General features: G+C 31.1%; 2 protein-coding genes across 2 annotated transcripts; one reads left to right on the top strand and one right to left on the bottom strand.

Moving 5' to 3' along the window:
• The first annotated feature begins 499 nt into the window (after nt 1–499).
• Nucleotides 500–5,599, top strand: LOC145202522 (uncharacterized). The gene is made up of 9 exons (XM_090082659.1): nt 500–622; nt 1,165–1,297; nt 1,367–1,419; nt 1,821–1,893; nt 2,638–2,791; nt 3,056–3,193; nt 3,310–4,792; nt 4,918–4,992; nt 5,156–5,599. The coding sequence occupies exons 1-9, from the start codon at nt 500–502 to the stop codon at nt 5,441–5,443; spliced, it is 2,520 nt and encodes an 839-aa protein (XP_089938785.1). The 3' UTR covers nt 5,444–5,599.
• Nucleotides 5,600–9,751: 4,152 nt separating this feature from the next.
• LOC149891228 (uncharacterized) lies at nt 9,752–12,507 on the bottom strand. Its single transcript, XM_090083565.1, has 4 exons — nt 11,526–12,507; nt 11,088–11,357; nt 10,679–10,972; nt 9,752–10,545 (listed from the first exon to the last, which is right to left on the bottom strand). The coding sequence occupies exons 1-4, from the start codon at nt 11,578–11,580 to the stop codon at nt 10,394–10,396; spliced, it is 771 nt and encodes a 256-aa protein (XP_089939691.1). The 5' UTR covers nt 11,581–12,507; the 3' UTR covers nt 9,752–10,393.
• Nucleotides 12,508–19,542: the final 7,035 nt, after the last annotated feature.

Here is a 19,542-nt window from a genome sequence, read left to right as displayed (position 1 = left end):
TACTTTTTTGCAGTTATTAATGACACTTTGCAGTTAGTCTCAGTCAGCTATTAATGAAAACCTTATTAAGTCAATTTTATCACAAAGGATATTAACTATAATTCCTTTAATCAACTTTTTTTAAACAAAATTCTTGAGAAAACTGTTGTTTGTAGTAAAAGCTTCTCCATAAACTTTACAAATACAAGTGAAGATTTTGATGAACTTTTTTTTCTTGGAGTCAGAAAAATTAAAATTATTGATTCTCTTTAAACTTTGTTTGTCAACTTTGTTTCTAAAACTTTGTTAGCAAACATAGTTACGTAACTTCTTATGCTTTATGTATTTTTTGCCGTATTCATAACGAAAATTTAAAACAAGGTCATTGGTATTTGTTTTAAATGACCGGCACAACTTCCCTATTAACTTATTTTAAGGAACAAACACAGTAATTGACACTTTTTAAACCTTTACGTCATTTTAGACTTCTGAACCTGACATCTGATGCTACTTCAGAGCAATGGATGAATATAATCAGTTGACAGTTTTGGGAAAAGGTTCTTTTGGTTGCGTATGGCTTGCCAGGAATAAAACAACCAACAACAACTGCGTTATAAAAGAAATATCGATCACAGCTCTTAAGGTAGTTTTTTTTAAGCAATTTTAGACATATGTCAAAGGTGGTAAGGCTGTGTTAAGATTCAATTTCTATCAGCACATCGGGAAATAGAAGATCTCTCCTCAAAACTATATTAAAGAACGAATTAAAGTAGCTCGAATGCTACTTATTGAGGACCTTAGTTGCTTTGATTTGAAGCCTATAAAAATTGTACACCAATTCAAGTTCTCTCTAACCAACTTGAATCTGTTTCACAAAATAGCACCCTTAAAATTGAAGTAAGGTTCATAGGCGAACTTAAATTCAATTTTTTTCCAAAATCAGATCGGTTCGTATTTAAATCAAACCAAAGTAGGATTTCAAGTGTAATATTAAAGCGAGAGTTCAAATTATTCATCCAGCTGTCTCCATTAGTTAGATACGTTTCCTTATATGATGCTTTATTTGAGTTAGTTGGATTAGCGAATAACGTTATGAAAATGCCCTATTTTTGACTTTTTTTTTTAATAAATATAGGTTTAAGGGATTTATTTATTCAATTCTTACGCTTTTTTTTTTAATATCAGCTTCAAGAAAAAGAAACAGCAATTAATGAAGTGAAAATTTTAGCAACTCTTCGTCATAAAAATATAATTCGTTATCAAGATGCATTCATTCAAGAATCGAAATTATGTATTGTGATGGAATATGCTGATGATGGTATGTGTTGCTGAATAAGACTTACGTTTGTATCCACTAAGCAAAAATAAAAATCGTTTTTTTTTTTAGGTGATCTCGCGCACAAGATCAAACTGCAAAACGGAAACTTATTTTTAGAGTTGGTAAATAACTTTAAACCTTGTTGGTAATAACTTTTAGTCAGTTTATCGTCATGATTTCCAGAGTTTTGACCAATTTAGAGGAGAAAAACATGGAAATTAGGTTGATTACTTATTTCATTTAGTAGTCCATACCAGGGACCAACCAAATACTCAGCAAAAAAAAAGAAAAAAAAAAAGAAAAGAAAAAAAAAAAAAAGAAAGCCACAAAATGCCATAATCTTTTTAAGACTTCTTTACAAGAATGTGGCATTTTGTTGCTGTGCTTTTGTAGTTTTCCTTTTTTTTTTTTTTTTTTTGCCGTGTATCTGGTTGGTCCCTAATCATAAGTGGCTTAGATACTTAAATTTTCATTCTTTTAAATTATTCTTATTACAACACTAATTAATGAATTTATTTGTTAGCAAATTATTGATTGGTTTGTTCAAATCTTAATAGCAGTGAAGTACATACACAGTTTAAACATATTACATAGAGGTAATAAAAATATTTTTTTATACCGGTTTTACTAAAATTAAGAAATGATAAACTTTACAACCATCTTTCCTGGTTTTATATTCTTGCTGAGTTTGCAGATTAGTAATTGTTCAATTAATTTTCCCAGCGATTTAAATTTGGATATGTCTGACACGTACGGTGCATATGCATAGTTATCACGGAGTTTACAAAACGAAATTTAAAAACTATAAAAAGATTTTTTTCGAAAACATTTTATTGGTGTTTTAACTGAACTCTCCTCGGACCATTAGACTTTGGTTCGGTTTTTTAATGGAACTCTAAACTATGAATGTATTGTCAAACATGGCTTAAAAAAGAATGGAAATGTATCTTTTTAAAAATTTGCATTAATATATAATTTTTGATTCAAAATACTTCAGATAATTTCTTTGATGTGAAATTATTTGTTTATTAAAATGGATACTTATATTTCAATATACTATATATTTAAATTATATATCATTATATTTTCGATATTTTGATATTTCGAATAGGTATTGTTGGGAGTCACCAGTTCGTGATCAATTTTGTCAATTTTGTTTACATGTGTTAAAAAAATATCTAACTTTTTAATTAGTTTTCTCAGCAACTATCATTCCAACCAAAATCATTATTCCCGCGAGAGACAGCAAAATAATCATTTAAAATCATTACTAAAATTTTAATGATTTTAAATGAGTATTTTTTTTAAAAAAAAATCAAAAACATCGGTCGTTTTTTTAGATATCAAATCACAAAATATTTTTCTCACCAAGACTAACCTTGTAAAGATTGGAGACTTCGGCGTATCGCGTTTTCTCAATGGAAGATTGCATCAAGCGCAAACAGCTATTGGAACTCCCTTTTACTTGTCTCCAGAAATATGCCGACGAAAACCGTATGGTTCTACAACTTTAAATATATACCAACTAGTTTTGTTTTTTTCTTGTTTTGTTTTTTTCTTGTTTTGTTTTTTTTGTTTTTTTTTTAATTTTTTTTTTTTAGCTTCTTTCTTATTTTCTTACTTTCTAAGCTTCCTAAAAATATTATTATGACTTTTATAGTCTAGACAACATAAGTTTGAGCGGTAAATAGTTTAAACATTTTAACATCAAACTCTTCTAGAGATTACCTTCTTTTAATTAGCACTAAACTTTTCTAGGTACAACCATAAAAGTGATATGTGGAGTTTGGGTGTTCTTCTTTACGAGCTCTCCACCCTTAGGCATCCATTTCAAGCGGAAGACTTTTCAAGTTTGGTTTTACAAATCATTAAAGGAAAATATCAACCCATACCCGGGTATTCAATCTTGCTGCAGCTTACATTAAGAGTATCAAGCACTATTTTTATAGTTATTATACTTAATTCTCCCGAGATTTAATTTATTTCCTGAGTCATTTTCTTTTTTTGCATAGATGTTACGGACCTCTTCTTCAGGATTTGCTGCTTGTGCTTTTACAAGTTAAACCTTCAGACAGACCAACTGCATCTCAACTGCTCAAAATCCCCTCTCTGCAACCTCATGTTGAAAGCTATTTAAGGCGTGTTAAGCATAAAGAAGCACCGGTGATTCTGGATTTGTCATTACCACGTGATAGACATAATTCAGAACGAGATTCTGGCGATGATTTAAATAATAATATAGTTAAATCTGAGAACATTCGGAGCCACTCTGAACGCACGAACAAATCTGAGCAGCCTAGAGCTGAATCTTCTTTTTTCAGAAATAAGCTAAAAGTCTCAAATGAAAATGCTATACAATCTATCCAAAATAGTTGTCAAAAACCAAAACACGAAACTGCAAAAATTGAAAAAGAAAAATGCCGAACAAAAAGCTTGCCAGATCGAACGTCACAAAACGATAACATGGAGTTACAGAAAATTAAAGACACGATTCATGTGAAAATAAAACCTGCTAGCACTGCTAAAGGTTCTACTCAAATTTCTTCAAGCCCAGAAAAAGATGAAACATTGGTGTGCGTAAATAAAACTTTTAAAAAACATTCCGCGCAAAATGAAACAAAAATCATAAAAAATGAAACAGTTTCAAAAGTAAAAAAATCAAAGGTCGAAGCTAAATGTAAAACTGAAAAAAATACAACCTCAAACAAAAACAAATCACCTAAAACAAATTTCATTGAAAGAAATCGAAATCTCGCATCCACTCCACCTTCCGCTAAAAAGGAATTTGTTAAAAATTGTTCTTCAGAAAACACAACAATAAAAACAACAGCAAAAAAAGCGATTCTTTCGCCAGCAACAACCCCATCAAAGCCAAACAGGAAGTCTCCTGTTTTAAAAAAAAATTTGGAAAATAGGAAAAGAAACCTACGTTATTTTAAGAACGGAAAAGAACCGTTTGAGATGCAAGAATACGAACATTCCCCAAAACGATTGACTGCTTTTAATAGTCGAAAATTAGAATATAATAGTAACTCAGAGAAAATCCATCAGGTTCATCAAACAGCTCAGACTGATCTTTCTTTAGAATTCTTTGACGTTTACCAACAAAAAGAAAGCCCTTTTTTAGTTGGAAACTCTTCAACCAATCAGAAACAGCCTTGTGAAAACAATGTTCTTAATATAAAAGCTCGCCCCTCAATTCAAAGAAGCCAAACTGACGTCATGTACGAAAAGGTTCATCGACGTACAATGATTCTGTCGGAAGGTTTGAAATTGGCAGATAAAATTAAACTGAAAATTAACAAACGGCTAAGTAGCGCGAGTGATGCCTCAAAAAATTATTGCAAGCTCCTTAATGAAGAAGAGGACAATGAAAAGTTTTTTAATGAATTAAACAGCCCTAACCCAAAAAAAATTCACAACGTCGACTCAAACAAAACGGACAATTTATTTAATGATATTCAAAACTTTTGTTCATCAATAAATTATAAACAGGTAAAAGATAAAAATCTATTAACTTTATAAGTCCTTTTTTTTATAAATGCACGAAGAAAAAATATGAGGATATATTACATTATGATGATAAAGTTATAAGGATGACCAAAAAAAAATTTTTTCAGGACTGTAAACTGCAGCTTCATAGCACTCTTGATGATTGTAATTCTATTACCTCGGTTACTTTAACTGATAGATCGGTAAATGCTTTTTTATTTCAGTGACTTTTTTGAAGTTGTTAAGAAGGTAGTCATTTAAAATCATGTTATTACAAATAAATTATAAATTAACAATTAAAAAAAAATTTTTTGGATAGAACAACTCGAATATTTCTTAATTTCTTTGGCTTTCAAATCATTTTAGGAAGCAGACGATACATATACAGTGTCAACCAACCAGAAAAAAAACTTAACGACTGTTCACGCGACTACATACACAATACTACCGGGAGCGCAAGAGATAACTGATATATGTGAGAGAATGGGAAGGGAGAAGATAGAAAGACTTTTAGAATGTTTGCGTCAGTTTCAATCATCATCAAAATGGAAAACAATTGTAAACGAGTTAGCCGATGAGTATCTTAAGTACTTACCAGTTCTTTTCAAGTACGTCCTAAACGAACAACAAAAGCAACAGCAACAATGTCGATAATTATAGAATAAAATTTGGCTTTATAAAAAAAATTATTAAAATTTCATTTTTTTTTCTGGTAATTATGTATCGTAAAATTCACCATTTATTTATGAAATATTATTCAATTATATTTACAAAAGTTTATTTTTACATTAAGTGTAAGTTTTTATCTGAGTTTCCTGAATTTATGTTTTATTCTCTTCAAATTTCTTTACCAAAAAATTTTTTATATAATTTTATTACAAGCATTATTTTTGTTTGAAACAAGGTTTTTAAATTTATTTAAACTTAAACATAAAAATTATTATACCAGTGCATTGAAAATGATGTTATTAAATGTAATTTTTGAAATGTATTTTTAAAACAAATTTTTAGAGAAGCAAGTGCATTTCAAATGTTAAAATGTCATATTTTAAAACCACATTTTAATTTCGTTTCAATCTCATATTGCGTATTGCTGATTAATGTTGTGAACATTATGATTCATACAAGATAACCAAAATTTACGCTTCATATGGTCTGGAATGCAAATTTTTTTTGATCTTCATTTGCAAAATACGATGTGAAAGAATGAAGAATCGATGACTATTACTACATACATCAGTTCGCAACGTTGCTTTTGCACCAGGCTTATATCTCATACCGCAAGACTTGGCACTCAAGACAAACTGTAATTTCAAATATCAAAAAAAGCTACTTAAAGTACCACCAAGTGCATTTGGTCAATCCCTTCAACAGGTGGTATAACAGGCTGCATGACTGGTGGTACGACAGCTAGCATGACAGGTAGAACAATGAATGAAAGCACATCAGGCAGAGCAACAAGTGTCACAACAGTTAGCATGATAGGCGGAACAACAAGAATATCCAATATTCGTATCTTCCAGAAAACAATGTAGCCAACTGTTTTAAACACTTTTCTAGAGTATCTTTGTAGCTATATGGATTTATTCTTCCGGTATATACAGGGGTTGGACAAAATTATAGGAACACCAGCTTTAAAAAAGCAAAATTTTCAAATGTCTGTAAAATCTTCAAAATTAAGTATTTTCTGTGGCTTATTTGTTAATTATTTTTGTACTTTATCCTGTTGTTTTAAAATCTTTGTTTATTTTTAGATATCATGAGTAAGAAGTAAAAAAAATTTAGCATAATGACGGACTTATCCAATTTCAAAAGAGGAAAAATTGTTGGTGCTCGTGTAGCAGGCGCTACTCTTACAAAAACGGCAAATTTGTTTGGAGTTTCAAGAAGAATTGTCTCGAGAGTAATTTCTGCATTTGAATGGAAGGGAAAAACATCTTCTTCCAAGCAAAACTCCAGAATAAAGATAGAGGGACTTTTCAGAAAGGGACCATAGGACACTAACATATATTGTAAAACAAAATCATCGAACTACTATTCCTAAAATTGTAGCAAGACTAAATGACTATCTTAAAAATCCAAAGCACCAATCAATGATGTTGGTGGTCAAGAGAATCCTGAAGACTATCTCACTATGAGACGTGATTCAATCATCTTAAAACAACCAAAAGTTTCAATGTGCCTGCGCTTGCTATTCCAGCACAAACACAGTGTTTGCGCTGGAGATTCGAAATCGTATTGGTAGAGTTGCGGCAAATCAGTACGCGCAAAACTCACAGTCTTGTAAAGATAAATACCAGCTAAAATAATTACCAGATCAGCAACCAATAAGCGAATTTTTTTTGTTTCGCACTAAACGCAAATGCTTCGTCTAGACGAACTTTCTCACAAACTATGGGTTCAATATTTGATTGTTCTTTTTCTTTGTCTTCACTGGTTTGCAGTTCTGGTGGTGCTAGACAGGATTGCAAAGAAGCCAGACCAAGATTAATTTCTTTTTATCAGCCCAGTTTTTGAATGAGGATCTCCTGTCTAGCTTTTCAAGCACGAGCCAACGCCTTTCCACCTTTAATAGTTTAGGCATCCTTAATTTACTGTGCAAGCTTTGGCGTTATGTACTGATTATCTTCATTACTAAGTTTCTCTATGTTATCCTTACCAATGTCTTAAACACATTCAATTGAGTCAGCTTCTTCTTAAACTAGTAGGTTGAACCCAAGCTCGACGTGTTGCATCTACATGCTGAAGTGTGCTTCATAACCCTAAACGGTGCAAGAGCTAATCTGATTTTGTGATTGGCTCTCCTCCTGTGATGATAGACAGTGCATGTTGCAATACTGGGTCTTAATCATCCTGAAGGCAATGTGGTCTCCCATCGAAAAAACATTTTAGACTAGATCTGTATATGTTCGTGTTGCAATCTGTGAAATTCCTTTTTCCATACTTTGCCCCGTTCACGTAGTATTGTTAGCATACAATCTAATAATTTTGTCAGGAATCTAACGCAAAATTTGACCGGGTTTAAAGCACGTCCGAGAAGATTTTGTGCGTTCCCCCTAAAATGGCCACAGCGAAGCACTCCTTATTGAACTTGTTACTTGGTGTATCACAATAGCAATTTTGTTGCAATTCCCGTATTTGTTGCACTGTTGCGATCATCTAATTTATCCTCCAAAGTAAGTTCATCAGGCATTTTTTTCAATATATACTCTATTAAGTGTTGCCTCCAATTAATCGCGGCGGCAGTACAAATATCTAGCAGCATTTCCAAAGTGAAATGTTTTTATGGCTTTGATATGTAATAATTTTTGTGTATGGTTTCGAATTGAGGCGCTTCCTAATTTTCTAGATGTTGTTCATGTTTAATGAACTTCCATTCTCCTCATTGTAAGGTAAAGGAAGGTCAAGGAAGCTCTTTCTTTATGTGGGAGGATTACAACCGTATCAATCTGGTCGCAAACAAGTAGTGGTATAGCTGTGTAACGCTAAATTGTTATCCAGGGGCTACTACTACGATGATAACTTGAAATAACAAGCTTCGCAAAAGCACTTCACCTCTTGTCAAAAAAGTTATTATACTCTCAAGACTAGCCACCAAGGCTGAGATAATCTCGAGGATTTTCTATACACCACCGCACAAAGCACTTTCTGCGCGCGTGGCTATCCAAGCTGGTGGAACAATGTGGAGTTGCTTCCCTCGAACGATTGCAGCATTCCAATATGTCAAGTTAAAGTTTACCGTTGGATAGATCAAAAATATTTATGCCGTGGGACTGTTCTTTAAGAGATTCAAGATAAGTTCTATTTTTCCTGAGTTAGTGCAACCCACAGGTGTCCTTCTAGCTGAAGTTTGGGTTCTCTCTGTAATCTAAGTGTCATTCTAGCTGTAGTTTCTCTATGCGTTCTACGTGCAGTGACATAACATTTTTAAAAAACCCTCTAGTAATTTATAGTTCTTCATCAAAATCATTTAACTTAAACAACGTAATTGTCATAGCATCCGAACCCGCACAATTACCTACCATTCAAGATGCATGATTATTTACAAACATGGTACGTCGTGGGGATAAAAACGAGTTGAAGAGTTTTGCAAAAATTTCATCGTTAATAAAAAACGGCTGTATGAAAAAGATTTTTTCAAAAACCACAATGCGGTATATTGAAAGCTCGATATGAAGTGTTTGCCACTATTCTCGGAACTATTTCATTTGGAGAAAATTTAGTGATCTAATGAAACGTATAACGTACAAAGATGTCTGATGATTATAAAAAGACTGTTGCTGATATATTTTACCATACCACCGTCGTAGACGCCAGTGAAGATGTTGTGTAATTTGCCCTCGAAAAAGGAAAACTTGTTGAAAAAAACTGAAATTTAACCAGCGAGCGTATAAGCCCGGGGAGCTTATAAGTCACAAAATGGTGAAGTGGGTTGAATAACTGGCCGCAAAAGATATCACAACAAGACAACTTGATTACTATGTTGAAGCCAGTCAACTTTAATCAGAAATTAAGAACAACAATTGACAACAACCAGACAAAAAATTACTAAAAATTTCAACCAATGCTTCACAACTCAGTGAACATTACACACCAAGAGAGGACCAAAAATACGCATATATTTTTGTCACAGGTGGTACCATTAATTTGGCCAATAATGTCTAAAAACTGGGTTTCAAATATTTGAGTGCGCAGCTCCAAATCTCATTTACATACCCAAAATGATATGACCCCTTGTCACAAATGTAAATATTTAACTCAAGTATATTCGTTTGATATTTACAAATACAGATAATAGTATGCAATCAAAAAACTTTCATAAATATTCTCTCACCACCTTTGGAGCTCATGGCCAAATTGTTTAACTGTATTAGAACTATTCTCATTTTAAAAATCTTCTCTTTCAATATTTCCTTTCACATTCTTTTTCTTTGCCTTTTCTTTTAAATTCTTTTGTCTCTCTTTTTCCTAAAAAATTCTTCTAAAAAATCCTCCTATCAATTCATTAAAAATCCTGCTTAAAAATCATAGAAGATTTTCTCAACCTTTTTCTATGAAACTACAGATGTTTCTTAAATCAGGTGTTGCTCACAGACAATGAATCTTATCTTCAAGTTCGTTTAGTGTTTTTGTTTTGATCTCTTAATCATGGTTTTCTAAAACAAGTTTAACCAGTTTGATAAGCATGCCTTTATTTTTCTTCTTTTTTTGCATTAAATTTAAATGTATATAATGTAGGCCGCTCTATTATGTATTGATTTTAAATTGGCAAACTAATATAATTTAATGGGGAACAAGTCAGGCTTGTTTCAAATTTGGGTCAGTATAGCCAATCTGTGCAGATATAATAAAACTAAAAAGTTATCTTTTTATAAACAAAATTTACAAAAAAGTAAAAATAGAAAAAGAAAAGAAATAATAAAAATGTTCCAACATATAATTTGAAAATTTGAAAAAAACAAAACAAAAAAAGGTGAAAAAAGGAATAGTTTTTTGGAATAATTCTGATAAAACGTTTATAAACTTAACTAAAAAATTTCTCTAAAACCTTTCTTGAAAGTTATTTTAAAAGGCTGTCTTAAATTTTAACGTAAAGCAACTTCTTTATGAATTGTTTTTGCATTGTTCCTTGGCCAATTCACGCAAACCGATTTCTCTATGATGCACCCAAAATGCCAAAATGAGAAAAGACAGCAACAAGACGACATTGTCTTTATATCGCGAGCAAATGCACTTCCAAAAATCAAGAACTTGACCTTAAAACAAAAAAGATTTTTATTTTAAACAGAAAAAACAAAGCTATTTACATATGGAAATTTAGGCTGTCGCAAGTTTTTGAGAAATGCAGCAGGTTCTCATTTAAGTAAAACTCAAAATCAAAACACTCACCAGTGAAGACAATGACTTCCACCTCAATTCTTGAAGAACATTGATTTACTTTGTAAACGCATTCATAGAAACCTTCATGGTTTAGTGAAACGTGTTTAATTTTTAAAATGCTCCCATTAACATTAACGTTATTACTTTCGTCAACATCGACAAGCTGCAAAGCACTTTTCTCATCCGAGTTATTTCTGAAATTCCATTCAGATTTTCCATAAACGTTTGCCATTACTTCAATGGAGATGTTACTCCCTTTTTTTACATAGATTTTACTCACTGTCCTAAGTTCCAACCGGGTATCTATTTAACATAACAACGGATGCTTACACTTATAATGTGATCACGCATAAAGTTATTTAAGTGATCTTTTTTATTCTTTTCAACTCAAATTTAAAAATGTAAGTCTAATAGATACCTGGAACTACCAGCTCAAACAAAAATGTTTTTGTGTATTCAGATGACTGCAAAGTCAAGTTGTAAATCCCGCAGTCATTCAAGTTAACTCCAAATATTATCATAGAGCCATTTTCGTTAAACTGAACGCGTCTTTGTTGAAAGACTTGCTTTCCAGCTTTCGTCCAAATAACTTTTGATCCTTTTATAAATGATTCTAAGTGCAAGTTGTTTAAGTCAAACAGCGCGTTGTCCCCCAGACAAACAACTTGTCTATAATATCCTTGAATCGCTGAAAGTTTATACATATTTTATAAAAGTTTTTATTGTGTATATATATATATATATATATATATATATATATATATATATATATATATATATATATATATATATATATATATATATATATATATATATATGTAACCGGCTGATAAAAATGATGAAAAAAAAATCATACTGTTGTTAATGCTAAACCAGTAGCAGAATAAATGAAAAATATTGAAAAGCCACATAATTGCAGTTACACTGACTAAGTTCCAAAACTTGAAAAAAAGTCAAAAAGAAGGAAAACATTTTCAGAACATTAATTTGACGTCATTTGAAAGTGACATCGTTTCTTTGTAAGGACTTCACCCACGTGACTAAATTGCGTGCAACCTTTGTTGAATGTTTCCAACAAGCTCAAGAGACTTCTTGTATTGCACATTTTGCAAAAAAAACCAGGAATGTGTTTATAATTTAAAAAAAAAAAAAATTATTTATTCTTCTAAATTCATTTCATCTCCTTAAAAGTAGCCCATCGGATGTTATACACTTGTGGCAACGTTTTTTCCAATTTTCAAAACAAGCTGCAAAGTCCGCTTCCGGTATAGCCTTCAATTCATTTTTCGTTTTGGTTTCTATCACTTCTTTCGATTCAAAACGGCGTCCACAGAGCGATCTCTTGAGTTTAGCGAATAGCCAGAAGTCAGATGATGCTAGGCCAGGCGAATACGGTGGCTGTGGAACGATGTGGATCGAGTTTGAGGCGCAATGACCACGAATTACGAGTACAGTGTGAGATGGTGTATTATCGTAATGCAAAAACAAAGAATTTTCTTTCCACAAATCCGGATTTTTTTGACACACAGCATTAAGCAAACGTCGTATAACACCCAAATAATATTCTTTGTTGACAATTTGGCCGGCTAAAAGGAATTCATAATGCACCACACCACGATAATTGAACAAAACAGTCAACATGACCTTGATTTTTGACTTATTTTGACGTAGTTTTTTTGTCTTGATAGTCGGAAAGCATTGTTTCACACACTTCAACGCGGCGTTGTTTTTCCATGAAATTGAGAGTTTTTTTGGCACCAATTGAGATTTCATTTTTCTGAGGCCCAAATGATCACTTAAAATGGTTTTCACAGTTAAAAGTAGCAGAAGGCACACCCTGAAAATATCAGTTTCATTAACCGAATTAATTTCAAAAACCACAAATCTGAAAATCGAAAACCATTTTTTCTTGATGTGAAATAAAGCTGTTTCTAATAATAATTTTTTCATTTTCTGTTTTTGTCATAGAATAGTAAGATAAGATAATATGGATTTTGGTGTTTTGAATTCAAATTTTTTAATTAATTAGTATAAGTGCGCGTTTTGGTTTGAGGAATCCAAATTTTTTTTTATTTAGAGTAATCTTGCGCGCGTAAAAGACTCTAAAAAGCATACGCGTGTGTAGTACGCGCCTTAGATACACGTAAAGTTTATTTAAAAAATACGTGGTAAAGATTTTATACGTGGTATTATATAATGTTTGGGATCGAGGAATCCAAATTTTTTTATTTAAATCGTCAATTGCGTGCGTTAATGGCACTAACACGCGTACGCGCGCGTAACATGCGTTTTGTGCACGCTTAACATTTATTTCTAATAAAAAATTTAAATTTTCTAACCCAAAAATACTAGAACTGATGCATCACATTTTTATATTTAATAGTTATATCATTTTTGCCGTTTTTTTCACCTTTTTCACTGTGCGACTTATTAGGCTCGCCGTAAACATAATCGTTCTTGTTCCTATTGGTTTAAATCGAATTTTTAGACACTGTATTTTCTAAAAAAATTTTTAAATTTTTAAAGTAAATACCTCTGATAAGTGAAATTTGAAAAATTAAAGCTGACTTTGAGCTAATGATAGAAGTTGACACCTGTTTATGGAAATTGCCCTACGTGGCGGGATCTCGGTGTTATAAAAAAGACTTGCAAAGGCCAATAAAGTGCCCACAGTATGAAAGATCAAAGCCTAGTAATTAGATCATAAATCTCGAAGCAAATAATTTAGCGGTCGAATTCAGGCAAAAGCCAGCACAAAGTTTAAACAAGATTTATCTAAATAACGCAGTCTTTAGCAAAACGATTGTTAACCTAGTCTACGGTTGTGAGCTAGAAATAATGCGTTGCCTTGTTGCAGACCCAACTTATCTATCGCACAAAATATTTAACGGAGAAGTTGTAGCACTATACAGCACAAAAACCAAACTCAAACTGAACATCCGATATAAGTTGCTCAGGTGTAATTTTAAATAATTTTACTAAGTCATTTTAAAATTTTTTTAACTATAAATGATTTTAGTAAATAAGTTAAACCATTAAAAGAATTTTGATTTTGGATTTCAATACAGAAACCCAAATCAAAACTTAAAGTCGAATCCAATTAAGAATTTTGGCTTTTTCCATGATGTTGTCATTTAAGATGAAATAGAAAGCTCTAAGAAATAGATAAAAAAAACAAAAAACAGTCATTTGAACCTCAAGCCCTCCATTGTGTTTCTCAAACCCTTTCAAAATGTTTCTCATACCCATTCATAACGCTTCTCATAATCTTACATAAAGTTTCTCATACAAAAACAGAGATTTACCCACAATGTCGTCTCGAACATTAACTACCTCGAACATGCCAGTAAAAAATTTAACAAGAAATATTGTGAGGGCGGTGGATTTTTAATTATTTTTATTGTTATATTATGTTTTCTTCTTTTGCAGTAAAGGCGAAGGGGAATGGGAAGGGGAAGGGGAAGTTTGGGTTTAGTGTTATTGTTGGATTAGGTATATGGAGGTTGGGAGCTAGGTTGATGGTCTGGGGAGTATTTGGTTAGGAAAGGGCTAGGTTTGGGAATAGTTTGGTAAGGAATGAGCAAAGTCTAATCAAAAAAGGCTTAACTTAAATTCGCCGTCCTCAGTATATTCAATAATATAAAACTCAACAATTGTTCTATTAATGTGTAATGGTAAGCACTCTTATATTTGTGTGACGTAAGTGTAATAGCGCGGTAAAGCATCAAACTTTTCAATAACAATATTTAACGCATATAGTAATAACAACAATAATATTAATAATCGAAATGCAAACAAAAGTACTTACTACTGGTTCTTCTACTCTTACTTATTTTTCTTAATAAATATTCTCAAATATTCTCATCAATATATATTCTCTTAAAATTAACTCATGCAAATATCAATAAATCAATACAGATAATAACGCTTATTTAAAGTTACTCAAATATCTTTTCTTACCAATTCTTCTCGTAAGTTTCTCTTTAAAATCTTCGTAAATACTTCTCATAAAATTCTCTTTAAATCTTTAAAAATCCTTTTTTTCATAAATTCCTCTTTTAAATCTCTTAAAACTCTTTTCTCATAAAATTCTCTTTTAAATCTCTTACTCTTCTTAACTCTTACTTTGCCATTTTAAAACCTCTTCAAAAACTGTTCTTCAAAAACTCTCTTCAAAAACTGTCTTCCCAAAAACTGTCTTCTTGTCTTTTTTTGAGCTTTTTATAGTTTTCGGTTGTTTACCGTTTTGCTACTTATTCATCATTTATTTATATGACAGGTTGAATAAGTTTCCGTGCGTACATCTTTTCTTGGTTGTTGTTACTTTTTATTTTTCTTGTCGCTTTATCGTTTATTCATATGACAAATTCAATAAGTCTCTGTGTGTACGTCTTTTCTTGGTTGTTGTTGTTTTTACTTTTCTTTTCGGTATATCGTCTATTCATTTGACAAATTCAATAATTCTCTGCGTGTACGTCTTTTCTTGGTTGTTGTTACATTTTACTCTTCTTTTCGCTTTATCATCTTATTCATATGACAAATTTAATAAGTCTCCGTGCGTACTTTTTGTTGGTTGACTCACTCTTTCTGTCGAATATTATATGAGTCGGGTAAAACTTAAAGATAATGTTTACAATTTTATCATTTTCCCTCCTCACAATATAATCGTAAGCAATAAAAATTTATTATTACTAATTGTTGAAAAATAATTGCTACAGTATAGTAATTGACAAAATAATTACAAAATAATTTATTCAAAAAATTCAAAAAATTACAAAATAATTTAATATCTAATTATATTACAGTAAAATGATGCATTAGACAGCTTTGCTTTTTATTTTACATCTTTTTTTAATGTTTACAATTTCATTGTTAAATGCTTTATTATGTTCATCTTCGTTAGATTGAGTTAATTCATATTTTCTTATTGATTGATTAACTATGAGATTCATAAACATTCTTCTTATTACAAATTAGCCTCATGAAATGAGGTGCTGATTTTGTTCATGCGGTTTTTGCTTGTTTGTAAAAATGCAAACTATTATGGTACATATGCCCTTAGAAAACTACTTAAAACTGAAACAAAGATTGTTCAATTCCCAGTATACATCCAGCAAGCACACAACGTTGAAATAACGTTGATCGACGTTGATCAATTGATTTTGCTCAATTGATTTTGCGACGTTGATTTTACTTGCTGGGCAGACAAAAGTTAACGAAATTTAAAATGGACTCGTTTTTTCGAATAACACCAATGTCGGCTGCTGAAAACAAATTTTAAGAGCAAAATCCTAATTTCATAAATGGTTGTTAAACTTAACTCATAGAAATCATTTGTTATCTTTTATGTTCATGAGTAAGACATTGAACAAAAAGTTGATGGAAATTTAAGGGTCACTTTTCAGTTGTTGAATAAAAAAACGGACCAAATCGATTGTTTCACTTGTTTCTTTTACTGTGGCGTTAAAAAAAATAAAACAATCGATTGATTTGATTTTGTTTTTATTGTGGTTTGAAACGACTCTATGTTTCAGTTCGGAGTTGTTCATCGCTAAGGATTGTTCATTTTATAACGAACCAATGGCTTCTTGAGATTAGATTTTTATGCTAATTCAGTAGCGACATGATCGGTCCGACCCAACTCCTTGATGCTTCCTTGATTAGAATATGTACAGAGAAGGAAATAGAAGGTAATACTTACACAAATCAGCAAGGTAATACTTGAGCAATTCAGCAACATAACAATCCAATTCATATTGCAAAAAGAATATATATATATATATATAGAACGAGATGCCATTGATATCAAATTTGATATCAATATGCATGTTGAATCAAAGACAGAAAATATTCCTTAAGGGATATTTTCTGTCTTTGATTCAACGCTTTTAAGTCTACATACTAAAGTCCTTTTGATAGCGGAAAAGCTAAAATTATAATTTTCTTCCTCCTGTAATGCGATGGACGCATCATTATGAACATTATGATTTCCATTAGGTGTTACAAAACGTTATGTAACGCCTCAATTAAAAAAAAAATACAAAAAAAGACATTTTAATTGAACAAGTAGCACTAACAACTACCTGCAATAAAATGTTTATCAATCTTTATTTGCAAACTTCAAAACTACAAAGCAAAAACAACATCTTTGACGTGTTATATAAGGATAGAAAAGGGGAAGGTAAGTGCATTGAAAAAGTTTGAAGAAATATTTGCCTAAGGTACTTTTAACCTTGTTATATCATCTTTTTTTGTTAGTAAGTTGGTCTGTAATCACCCCCCTTCATTTTAATAATGTTATATCAAATTTTATTCAGATAGATTTCTTAAAGACTTATACAGATTATGTAAATAAAAGTTAGCTTTAAAAATACCAGCGAATGAAGATGGTTAATGCTCTATATTGGCTGAAAAGTACCATTTTTATTCATATGCGCAATTCATTTCTTTGAGAAGCTTTATAATAAAAAAGTTTAGCAATGAAAAACATGACGGATGTTTTTCATTGCTAAACTTTTTCTTATTTGCACAATTCACCGTCACTTAACCAAATGATATTGCGCTAAATCTAAACTTAATTTTTCGGAAATTCTGATGTTTTAAGAAAGGCCGTTGCTACTTAGAGCGCAATGAGCTTTATGCAGCCATATGCTACTCGGAGCGCAATACTTTGTACGCATGCGCTAAATTTTTTTTTTTTTAAAAATCTTGTTGATGTTAACCCTATCCCTATCCCTATCCCTATCTTTAACCCTTACCCTAATCGCCTATCTAACCACCTTTGTTGTGAAATATAAATCGCACTGTTATAATAAAATAGTTGTGCATGCGTGTACAATATTGCGCTCTGAGCAGCTTATGGCTACGTAGAGCGCATTGCGCTCTACGAAGACATTTCGTTTAAGAAAAGTATTCCGTCTCCTCAAAAGTTTTCACTATTTGAAAATATCTCAGATCTTCAAACTTTAATTGCACAGCTAAGCTTTAGGAAGATACACTCATCCAAAATCTTGTTCACTGCTTTTTGTGTCATCAGGAAGTGAAGAGGTTCTGAGATTGACCTAATGGATGACTTCCAATCCAAGAAAGAAATATTTACATGCTTAGAGAAACCTTGGTATCAAAGTTTTCCTAAAGTAAATAAAGCAGCAGTTCATCTAACAGTTTCTGCACGTTATGAAGGAAACCAATCCAGGCATGATATTTGATTTTGGAATGAACATCTTTGTCAGTCAATTATAAGTTAAAAATTCTCTTTGAATTTAAATATACAGTACAAATCTTATTTAACCAATCTATAAAAACCGGTAGTTAGCTCATTCTCGTTTCGAAATTCGGCTGAATTATAAAAGAGAGGCTAATTAGATAGCATATGTAATGTCGCATATCTAATGTAAGCAAAGTTCGTGAATTATTATTGTAAAATATTCATTCATTGGTGATGATAATGCATATGTTTACTCTGTATACCTTTTTTTTTTTTTTAAACGCTCAACCTCCCGATAACTCGATAACTCGATATTAAAAAAACCTTTTTTTTTTTTTTTTTGATTTTTTAATAATAATTTTTTAACAAAAAATTTGCATTTTAAATTAATTTTCAATATAAATTGAGAATTCTTTTTAAACAGCACGTGCAAAATGAATTCTTTATTTACAACTTTTTTTTTTTTTTTGTTTTATGTCATGTTACACTACAGTGTTAATTCTATTGCAAAACAAATTCATCTAAAGAAAATCTCAGTACAAAAGAAATTAAATTAATGAAAACATCAAAACTTTATTAATCTAATTAATTTAAAACAATTTAAAGAAATAACAATTTTTATACTACGTTGTTTAATTCCAAACGAAGAATGTTGTCATGTTAAAAATATTCATAAAATCGACTTTCTGAAAATAGATTTTTTCTGAGGAGCCAATAACAAGACTTTTCTTTTGTTCCACCTAGAACATCCAATGTGAGATTCTCTAAGTATCTTTAGTGAATTTTTCACCACCACCCCACCACCCCCGCTTTAAATGGGGGTTATGCGACTTCCCCTAAAGTCTCTTTGGGAGGCTACAAATTTGTTTATTAACGATACAAAGAGAAATTCTGGGTGTTAATGCACTTTTGCCGTCCAATTTTGTTATTGTACAATATAAAAGCTCTTCTTTTAAAACGAACAAAGTTGATATCAATTTTTTTCTTATGATCTCAAAAAATTATTTAAAAAAAAAACAAAAAAAAGCATAAGTACAACTTGTCTCTTCTTTTATTAACGGCAAGCACATGACAATTCTTCGGATTAAGAGCGATTTTGTCAATTGCGATCGTTCGTGATTGAGTTCGTACTGCGGTTCTTCTGTGCGTACAATGATTCGATACACTTCTGTGTAACGAAAATGGGGGTTTTTTAAATATTTTTTTTTTGAATATTTTTTATGAATATTTTTTAGGAATATTTTTGAATATTTAGAAGTGCTGAAAGCAAATGATAAGACTAAATTATGTTCAATCGGGAGTCTTTCGAATTTTTTTATTTTGTAACGTTATTTACTGCTAAATAGTTTTTTATTATTGTAGTTATTGCTATTACAAAGCATGCGCTTTTAATTTGTAAATTAGCAATTGTTTTTTAAAAGATTTTCTTAAAAACACAATAGTTGACTTCTCTGAAGATTTTATATGATATATATTTACAAATTATCCTTATCAAAATGAAAAAAAAAAAGAATGCGCAGTTCTTATATATATCTAACAAGAAAATTGTCGACAGGCAACTAAAAATGCAGAACAAATTATGTAGTTACAATTTGTACATACAATTTGTTAGCAATAAAAACGCAAAGCTATTTACTAAATATATTATCAATCCTATCGGTTTAGA

This window comes from Hydra viridissima, unplaced genomic scaffold (genome assembly GCF_058129835.1).
Source record: "Hydra viridissima isolate aposymbiotic clone 2 unplaced genomic scaffold, HvirCarnegie_v1 scaffold_3, whole genome shotgun sequence".
In the NCBI taxonomy this organism is placed as follows: domain Eukaryota; kingdom Metazoa; phylum Cnidaria; class Hydrozoa; order Anthoathecata; family Hydridae; genus Hydra; species Hydra viridissima.
This window is presented reverse-complemented; position numbering and strand designations above follow the sequence as displayed.